Source organism: Quercus robur, chromosome 2, assembly GCF_932294415.1.
Source record: "Quercus robur chromosome 2, dhQueRobu3.1, whole genome shotgun sequence".
Taxonomy (NCBI): Eukaryota; Viridiplantae; Streptophyta; class Magnoliopsida; order Fagales; family Fagaceae; genus Quercus; species Quercus robur.
The window spans coordinates 16,264,298-16,274,222 of NC_065535.1; the positions used below are offsets into that span (position 1 = coordinate 16,264,298).

At 34.9% G+C, this 9,925-nt stretch overlaps 1 protein-coding gene and 1 non-coding gene across 2 annotated transcripts; one reads left to right on the forward strand and one right to left on the reverse strand.

The window, feature by feature from the left end:
- Positions 1 to 5,803: 5,803 nt before the first annotated feature.
- TRNAM-CAU (transfer RNA methionine (anticodon CAU)) lies at positions 5,804 to 5,888 on the reverse strand. Its single transcript is given in 2 exon segments — positions 5,804 to 5,839; positions 5,851 to 5,888. It is a non-coding gene; the product is annotated as a tRNA-Met (tRNA).
- A 633-nt stretch (positions 5,889 to 6,521) lies between these two features.
- LOC126712629 (heavy metal-associated isoprenylated plant protein 28-like) lies at positions 6,522 to 8,189 on the forward strand. Its single transcript, XM_050412034.1, has 3 exons — positions 6,522 to 6,961; positions 7,260 to 7,332; positions 7,737 to 8,189. Exons 1-3 carry the CDS (start codon positions 6,956 to 6,958, stop codon positions 7,931 to 7,933), a joined length of 276 nt encoding a protein of 91 aa, XP_050267991.1. The 5' UTR covers positions 6,522 to 6,955; the 3' UTR covers positions 7,934 to 8,189.
- Positions 8,190 to 9,925: the final 1,736 nt, after the last annotated feature.

Consider the following 9,925-nt stretch of genomic DNA (forward strand, 5'->3'; position numbering starts at 1 on the left):
TCCAATTGTTTTCCAATCCAGAAAACTATAAAGCTAAATGGACAATTTGACATATCTGCTTCTTTCCTTCTTTTACTTCTCTCCACTCATCACGTAGCTATAATAAATGAGAAATGCTATGTCTACAACATTTCTACAACATTTTTACAACAAATCCTAAGTGGCAAGTTGTTATTGGTTGTTTTTGTTGGGGCAAAAAAGTAATCTTAGTGTTAGTTTTAAATTTGAACCAATAACAACTAACCTCATAATAAATGGCAAACTAACCTTCATGACAGCAAAGGCACTATTTATATGTTTATGCTTTTAAGGCATACCTCTGACCGAATCCTGATCCAAACAAATGTGTTTCAAAACTGGTGAACAGTAGATAAACGAAGCACCCAATTTGATCATCAAATATAACAAGTTGAACTATAGCAGTATCTTCCTTCAGAAAAGCCTGTGGAGAAGAAAGTCAAGTAACCTGCTGCAGTTTTATAACTAATCATTGAACGGAATGATGATAAGCATTTGGTTTACAATGACGGAATGTGGGCAGTAATTTGCTCCTGTTTTGGCTCCAATGTGGGTTGAAAATGGGAAGTAGAGGTGTGTCTTTTTTTTTCTTTTTTTTTCAGTGATAGAAAGTAAAAACACAATTCTGGAGTGTGGAGAAAGTGCGAGTGTGAGTGGGTTTTGTTCCCAGTGGCGTAATGAGAGCATTAACAACTGGGCTTACAAATGCCATATGTAAGCATATTTTAGCATTAAGCTTCAAAAGTACTCAACAGCTGTGATGCTAAACTTGTAAAATTGTAAATTTTTTTGGCATTGTGCTACAGTATCATCGTAAATGTTTAATGGTACTGTAGCAACTTGGATAAATTTTATATTCTTTTTCTCTGCCTCTGTCAACCACTGCTTCTTTCTTTTCTTCCTTTCCTTTATTTTTTTCTTTGATTCTCTGTTACTTCACTTCTCACTCCCTTGCTCACATCTCTCTCTCGTTCAAGCTCGCCACCGAAGTGGTCACGGCGTGGAAGAAAACAAAGTGGTCACGGCGTGGGCACAGCGAATTCCAATGGGTTTGTTTGATTTTTTGCTATTAATTTTTGTCTTTTGGGTTTGGATGGGTTGGATTTTGGATTCCTATGGATTGGTATTTTGGATTCTAATGGGGTTTGGGTTGGATTTGGATTGGTTGGTTGGTTGGGTTGGCGTGGTGGGTAGTGGTGGTGGCGTGGTGAGTAGTGGGTTGTTTGGTTGTTTTTGCTATGGGTTTGCTGGGTTTTTGGTGGGTTTTGTTTTGTTTTTATTTTTTTATTTTGGGTTTTTGGTTCCAGTGGGTTTGGTGAGCAGAGGCCAATAGTGGCGTGGTGGGCATGGTGGTGGCATGGTGGGTAGTGGGTTGTTTGGTTGGTGGAGGGCAATGGTGGCGTGGTGGTGATTGTTTGGTTGTTGAGAAAGTGAGGGAGAGGCAGGGACAGAAATGAGAGAGAGAGAGAGAGAGAGAGAAAATTTGTTTATTATTTTATTGTATAATTTATATTATTTTAATATATTGTATAGGAAAATAAAAGTTGGGATGTTGGGTGTGTTGTAAAATGCTATGGTATAATTGATAAAATAGTTTTTTATGATGGTAAAATAGGATGGCATTTCCAAATGGGAATGCTCTAAGAGTCTCCTCTAGTCTTGTCAAGAGACTTTAGTTTTCTAGTGGGATGTAAAAGTTGGTGTACCAGAGGCAGTGTGTGAGTGTGAGGGTGTCCACTGTAGTTGTAATTTCAATTTGTAACATCGGGAGCTCGATTGGGCCTAACGTCGTTTTGTGTTACTAAATCTCGTTCCTTCTTTTTTCGAAGTAATTTTAGTCGCGATGTGCCAATGTGTTTGCTAGGTCAAAAACTTGAAAGTTCTCTCCTTAGAGCAAGCATCCGGTCTCTCAAATGCCATATGTTGGTATGTTTTAGTATCAAAGCCCCAAAACCCTTCATTACCCGATCTCTCAATTCTAAAAGTTTTTACAATTGTGCTACAATACCATCATAAATTTATGATGGTACAATAGCAAGGTTGTAAAAATTATAATATATTTTAATCTAAAATATCAGCCTCTTTTTCACTCACTCTCTCTCTCTCTCTCTCTCTCTCTCTCTCTCTCTCTCTCTCTCTCTCTCTCTCTCTCTCTCTCTCTTGTCATAGCTCATCTCACCAAGCCTCTCTCTTTCTCTCCTATGCCTCTGTCGAGCACTCTTTCTCACCTCATGAGTCAAATGGGTTAATTTTCTTAGTTTCATCAAGGTGGTCCCTCCCTCTGAACCCAAACCCACCCTTCTCTCTTTCTAATCTCGCCCAACTCATTGAGCCGAAGCTCCATGGCCTTTATGGCCAGAGCTTCGAGCTCCACAACCTCCATGGCTAGAGCTTCGAGGTCCATAAACTATTTGATCTTTGTTTTGGCCATGCAAAGGCCATGGGTGGTTGAATTTGTGGTGGCTGGGTTTTTTTATCTTTGAATTTTTACGATTGCTTTTTTTTTTTTTTTGGAGGTTTATTGCTAGTTTTTTGTTTAAGGTTCATTGATGAGATTTTATTGCAATGGTGGTTGAATTTTTTCGGGCGTGGTTCGTGGGTCCGGCGTGTGGGTGGTGGCTAGGTTGCTGGCCAGTGGGTATGGCTGAATTTTTCTCCACTCTTTCTTTCTTTCTACATATGGCTAAATGAACAAATCAATGGCGTTAAATCTTCATTGTTTTAAGACTTGTTTGTGAGTATTAATTGGCATAGGAGAGAAAAAAAAAATCAAAGTTTTTTTTCAAAGTTGCAGCAAGGCGTGTATTGGTGGGCAGTTGTTCTGGGTTTGGGTTGGTCGTGGGTGGATGAAAAAGAGAGAAAAAATGGAAAGACAAAATTTAGATAGAGAACAAAGATGAAGAGAGAAGAGAGATAGCTTTTTTTATATTAATTTATTGTGTAGTTTATATTATTTTAATGTGTTGTATGTAAAAATAAAATATGGGATGTTGGATGTATTGTAAAATGGTATGATATAATAGATAAAATAACTTTTGAGATGGTAAAATGGAATATTTTTTACATACAGGATGCTAATGCACTTAACAAGTGCTTTTGGCAATAATGATATGATGACGCAAGCATTTAAAATATTAATGCTTCTTTGGACGACTTTTACCTTATTTTTATTTTGATTCCCCTTTGGCAAAGGAAGGGAAAGGGGGAGGACTGCGCCCAAAAAAAAAAAAAAAAGATAATACATCTTCTTCATATTTTGTTGGGTCATTGGTCCAACAGTATAGTTATATAAAAATTTTAAAATTTATGAAAATAAGTGTAGGGATATGGTTTGCAGCCCAAGCCCAAGATGTATGGGATCTTGGCCCAATGAGCCTAATACAATAAATTTATAGAAAGTGGGTCGAAGAACTAGACCCTAATGAATTTGACAACGACTAGTATGGATTTAAAAGATGATCAAGCAAGAACAAAGAAAATAAAGCTGAATGAATTCACTATCTGAGGAGATATTTTGTCATACAAATCAATAACAGTTGGGTAAAAGTATAATTTTGATTGCTACAGTAATCTTTCTCTATTTTTCTGATCCCTTCCTTATGGAAGGTCCCTTACATTATATAGTTCCTTTTGGATTATCTTGATCCTACACTTATTGGTCATCTGAGCCCTTACTTGAGTACCTGTCCCATCAAACACATTTTTTGGCTTTCTGTGAGTTGTAGTGGCCAAGGCAGCACTCTTCAGAGATTTTCTCCATGTAAATACGGCCAGAAAGGTAGCTGCAGTGCATTCAATGCGGTGGTAGCAGCTTTCCCTTAGATATTTTTGGATTCCCCTCATTTTCGTATGTTCATGATGCACGTCTCTATCAATGGAGCTTCTTGGAAGGTCATCCTGATTGTTGGAATACATATTTGAGTTGTACTTATCGTATCCGAGGAGTTATTCCTCCTCGGACCGACTTCCCATTCGTATCTTGTTCATTTAAATCCTGAGCATGAATCATTCATTACCATTTGTTCCTCCTCGGACTGCTCATGCTCTCGGCCAAGGCCCAAGGCCCAATATATAATTTGAGCCCTTAACCCTACAATAAGTTTAAGAGTTCATAAAATAAATATGAAAATTGATAAAAATAAGCATGCCTAAATTATTAATTAAAATTAAGTCTAAAAAACAAGTCACCTAATATAATTCAAACCCCAAATCTCACAAGTAACATCACTAAAAAGATATGAAATTAAAGGATGTCATATTGTAGCAAGGTTTTTGCTAAATAAAATCTTATTGAATTATATTTCTTAAAATTCTAGAAATAAAGGCATATCTTACAATTCAAAGTCATATTCTATGCATATTACATATTTCACTAGTTGCTCTATTCCTATGGATTACGATTTGAACTAAAACTTGAAGTTCTATCTTTATTGAAAAGTCAAGCATCAATCTCATTATAAAATTATTGTTTTCATTATGCTTTAAATTCAAACAAGGGTACTACAATGAACCCAAAAATGAAATTTAATTCAAAATTACAAAAGCGGATGAATCATAACACCCCGTTTGGCTTGCACAGGTTGCAAGAAAACCACTGGGTCTTACTATGTTTAATCGGTTCTATTGTACAAGTAGTCCAATTAAACAATTAAATCGGTTTAAGCACCGGTTCATTGGATTACTAGTTCAATCAGTGAGTCGAGTCAAGTTTAATAATTATGTCAAAAAGTATAAAAAGAGAATATGTTATGTGACCTAAGTAGGTAAGGCCAAATCCAAATGAAAAATTGGTCAACATTAAGTTTAGTGAATGAAACCAATCTATCTTATAACTTTTTAATTTTTAAGTCTTTTTATGTGATTGCATTTGATTCAATCTTAGATTCTCTCACCTCTTCTTGATTGACTTGAAACTACCCTATCTCCATATCTATCCTTACATAACACCTACTCTCTCTCTCTCAATTTTTCAATTAAAAAAAAAAAAAAAAGCAAACATGGAATCAAAAGATTTTGATATGGCATCCTCTCCTTATACGTCACCATCGTCAATAAGATTCAAAATCAAGCGAAGCACTCCATGAATTCCTCTGCATCATGATCGCAATCACTAGAAGATCAACCTAATACCTCACCTCTTACATCGACAATCCATGTTTGTGTGGGACGGAGCTGATGTGTGATTTTTCTTTTAATATTAAAAATGTTGTCCCTTAATTTTAAAAATGACACATCATCACTTTATTAACCACATGAGCAATGAGACTAACAATGCACATTTTTTAAGCTTCAAATACCAATATCTTATTTGAAACTTTAAAAGATAGAACAAAGCATCACGTATTAATTCATACTTCATAACTTTGTCGTGGCTTCGTCGGCATTTTAAAACATTAGTCCCCCACTCCCCATTGCAGCGGCCAATGCAGCATGCGAGATAGAAGAAGTTTGAAAAAGCACAAGTTTATAAGTATGACCAAACTGTGATGATGTGATGTGATTTTCAAGAAAACAAAAATGTAGTATGAAAATTCGAGATCCTGATTCTAAAAATTAAAGCTATTCCCTATTCTATTCCTTCATTCTTCACAGCGATCCCCAAGCATTTGGGGTTGAATCTTAAGGGTCCCCCTTGATCTGATCCATTTCTTTATCGCTTTCTGTACAAAATGGAGCCCACCCACACTCTCCGACCTGGAAATATGACATCAAATTTTTTGAGCATTTAAAACAAAACAAAAAAAGTTCTTATCAAAAAAATAATACAAGAAATTAAAAAACTAAATGGGGTGAGAGAGGCTCGAACTCTCGACCTCAGGATCACTCAGAAGCTATGAGACCTACGCGCTAGCCAACTGCGCCACCACCCCTTGTGCCATATTATGTGCAATGTTTTTAATTAGATACATAACAAGGAAGTGTATGATACTGCCATTTCGAAGTTCACAGGGTTCTTTAAGAAATTCCTTCCAACCTGGCTATATGACTGAACTCATTGGGATTGCACATCTAATCATTTGGTCCATCAATGTTGGTCCTTTAAATCTTATCTATAGTATAAGGCTAAGCAAAAACTACACTATCAAAAAATACCAAACTTGCAGTGTAGTTTATTATTTCTTGAGGGTGTAGAAGTTTTTATTCTCTTTTCTTTTTCATTTGCTCTTTTCCTTTTTTCCCACCTCGCTATATCCAGGGCTAAGTATATGGTACATACTGAGAGTAAACTAACAAGGAAAGGATTCACTTTATGACATAAAAGAATTGTACAAACGTGACAAATGTTGAATATGCAAGCTGTCACAAGGTTAGGCCCACAAAGAACCGATCTTAACTTTATCAAAGTGTTTGGCATAACCTATTAAACCAACGGCTGTGATCATCTCTGATCATATATGCATGCACCATGTGAACTAGATGTGGATTATATACTATACTTCTTTCTAAATTTTCCCTTCATATGATCCTAAATTCTCAAACCCATCTCCAAGAAAAAAGCTAAGTTGGACCCGTCAAAGCCAATCATTTCAAATGCTTGAGAGTTGAGACTTACATTGCTTTGAGCTGACGGGAAGCCTTGAACCTTGAGCTCACACAACTCCTAAATCCCCCTCTCTCGATATTAACTGTTTTCTTGTTTTCTGGTTTCTGTGTCTCTCTTTGGAAAAGCAAAGCAAGACAAAGCAGATTATTTCATCTAGTTCTAGTAGCTGACCAAAAACCAAGACCCACTTTACTGTCTACTCCAACTTTAATTGCTTATGTTATGTCTTCTCTGCTATATATATGTGCCTGACATTCCCTGTCTGTCTCATTCATTCCCACCTATCATTCCAATTGTTTCTTCTAGACCATTGTCTTTGTTTCACTTTATTGCTCCATTCCTATTACCAGTAGATCATCATCAAATTATCGTCTTTCCAGTCTAAAATTCTTCATGGAGGTACATTATCTACATTTCCTATTGTTTTCGTTGCAATCTTAGAGGCCCTCTGTGTGCGTGCATGTGAATGTGCACTTTAATGACATTGCATATCACTAGAAATTGGACAATCATTGATTTCCAAAGCATTATTGATGCATTTCTAAGATACGGGACAATGCATTTTTCTCACCTAACCACCATTTGCAAGTGGTTTTACTTATCTCCTATCACTCTACTAGTTAACTGCCAACAAATGCAATTGTTTTCTCTGTAGCACGTTTTAGTTAAGACTGAGCTTTTTTTTTTTTTTTGGCAGACTGTTGAATTGAAGGTGGAGATGGTTGGCATACATGAGAAAAGACTCAGGAAATGCTTATCAAAATTGAAAGGTATATATATGTTGCTTTCTTTCCGAGTTATTGATCAGTGCAGCCAGCATGACAGGTAGCTTTTTAACAAAGCTAATCATGACTCTGCATAATGTAGAAGCAACTTGGCAATCATATCCGTTAGAATTATGGTTAATTGATTAAACTCATCATTTTCTAACAAGTCAAACTTTTGGGACAATGGATAATTTATCAATATCATTGTTCAACAAAGTTGATGATTGAGTGCTCATTCCCAAAAAAAAAAATCTTCATTTTAATTAGCAGGACAATGCCATGCCAGCATTTCATCTTTATTGCACCTCTCTCTCTCTCTCTCTCTCTCTCTCTCTCTCTCTCTCTCGTTTTTTATTCTTAACCAATTAATGTAATTTGCTTTATGTTTGATCCTTGGTCACTTACAGGGATAGAGAAAGTGGAAGTTGATGCAAATAGTCAGAAGGTGGTGGTCACCGGATATGCACACCGGAACAAAATTCTTAAAGCAGTAAGGAGAGGTGGTTTGAAAGCTGACTTCTGGTCTGCACAAAACGAGCTTCTTAGTACTTATGCCAGTGCCAGTTACGGAAGCTTGAGATTCAACAATTTCAACTTGTTTTAGGAGTTTTTTTTTCCTCTTTCTTTTGTTTTCTTTACTCTTATGGGATCATATACCGAGGTTATGTTTGTGTTTTTCATCTCATTTTATTTTTTATTTATTTTTTGTTTCCCCTTTTTCTTTTACAAAAGAACTGTCCCAAGTTCAATGATGATACATAGAGTGAAATGGAAGAGTCTTAAGTTTTGCAGCTTTGCCCGGTACCTTGGACTCGATGATCGATATAGTATTAAATTAAAATTCTTGAATTATATATCAATCATTATTCATTATGATGTGGAAGTGAATGGTTGGTCTAACATGAAAAGAAGATTTCTGTACTACAACTCTCTCTGCCTCTGGTCCCTCTAATTCCCACTAATCGAATTCGAATTCTTGGAGTACTGCTTGATTCGCATTGTTGCTGTTTTGAGGATAAATAATTTTTCCATTTTGTGAAAAATTGTGTCCCTCGACAATGTCCACATAAAGGAACAACAGGTATTTGCTGTCAACCTTGGTATAAAGTACTATCTCATACTCGTTTCTCTCATATGCATACTGACCCAAATGAGGAATAGTAAACATATCAGAAGAGATATTACATAAAGATTACATAAGATACCTACCCCTACCCTTTTTTTTAATTAAATATATATATATATATATTTGTTAAACATATAAAATAGTCATAATTAACTCGTTATTATAAGAATAAATAAAGTCATTAATGTGCAGTAATACTCTCTGAGAGGAGTTAAGTCACCATTTTATTTGTAAATATAAGCAGTTAAGCACATGAATTTTCACTTTTTTCTGTAAAGGTCTAACTCAAGATATTGCACTCCAGAATTAATTAGATTTAATATAAAATAATCAAATTTCCCATCAACCTTTAACCCTTGTTTTAAAACGACTTCTATGCCATGAAATGTTTCACTTTATATTAGTCTGTATATTTTTAAAATGTTACAAAAAAATTCTTGAAATCAATAGGTATATAAAAAATACTAACGTGACAAACAAAATTCAAGTAATTGGGGTCATATAGATGCATGAAGCTTATGTATCATGAACACTGTAAAGAGAGAGAGAAAAAAAAAATCACCAAATGCAAGGTCTATTGGGGATTCGCTTATTTTGCTGAAATTGAAAACTTTTTATTAAAAGTATTATAGATAAAGGTAAAAGTTAGCTGAAACAATACAGTGAAACCCATAAATAAAGTCATTAATGTGCAGTAATACTCTCTGAGAGGAGTCAGTCACCATTTTATTTGTAAATATAAGCAGTTAAGCACATGAATTTTCACTTCTTTCTGTAAAGGTCTAACTCAAGATATTGCACTCCAGAATTAATTAGATTTAATATAAAATAATCAGATTTCCCATCAACCTTTAACCCTTGTTTTAAAACGACTTCTATGCCATGAAATGTTTCACTTTATATTAGTCTGTATATTTTTAAAATGTTACAAAAAAATTCTTGAAATCAACAGGTATATAAAAAATACTAACGTGACAAACAAAATTCAAGTAATTGGGGTCATATAGATGCATGAAGCTTATGTATCATGAACACTGTAAAGAGAGAGAGAAAAAAAAAATCACCAAATGCAGGGTCTATTGGGGATTCGCTTATTTTGCTGAAATTGAAAACTTTTTGTTGAAAGTATTGTAGATAAAGGTAAAAGTTAGTTGAAACAATACAGTGAAACCCATGAATAGTACCAAAAAGTGTAATAAGACCCATGAATAGTAATAAAAATAAGCCGAATAGTAAAATAACCTAACAAAAAATAAGCTCTCCAAACAGACACCGTAGTGTACATTCACTAAATTTAATGATAATCAACAACTAAACCAAGCCAATCTGAATCCTAACTAGAAAGTGTGGCAAAATGAGTACTCATGCCTCATTTTCTCACATCATATTTACATAATCAAATAGTTTTAAAATTATTTAAAGATCAATCAAGAAAATTCAAAGGGTATTTGAATTCAATTATCTTTGAGT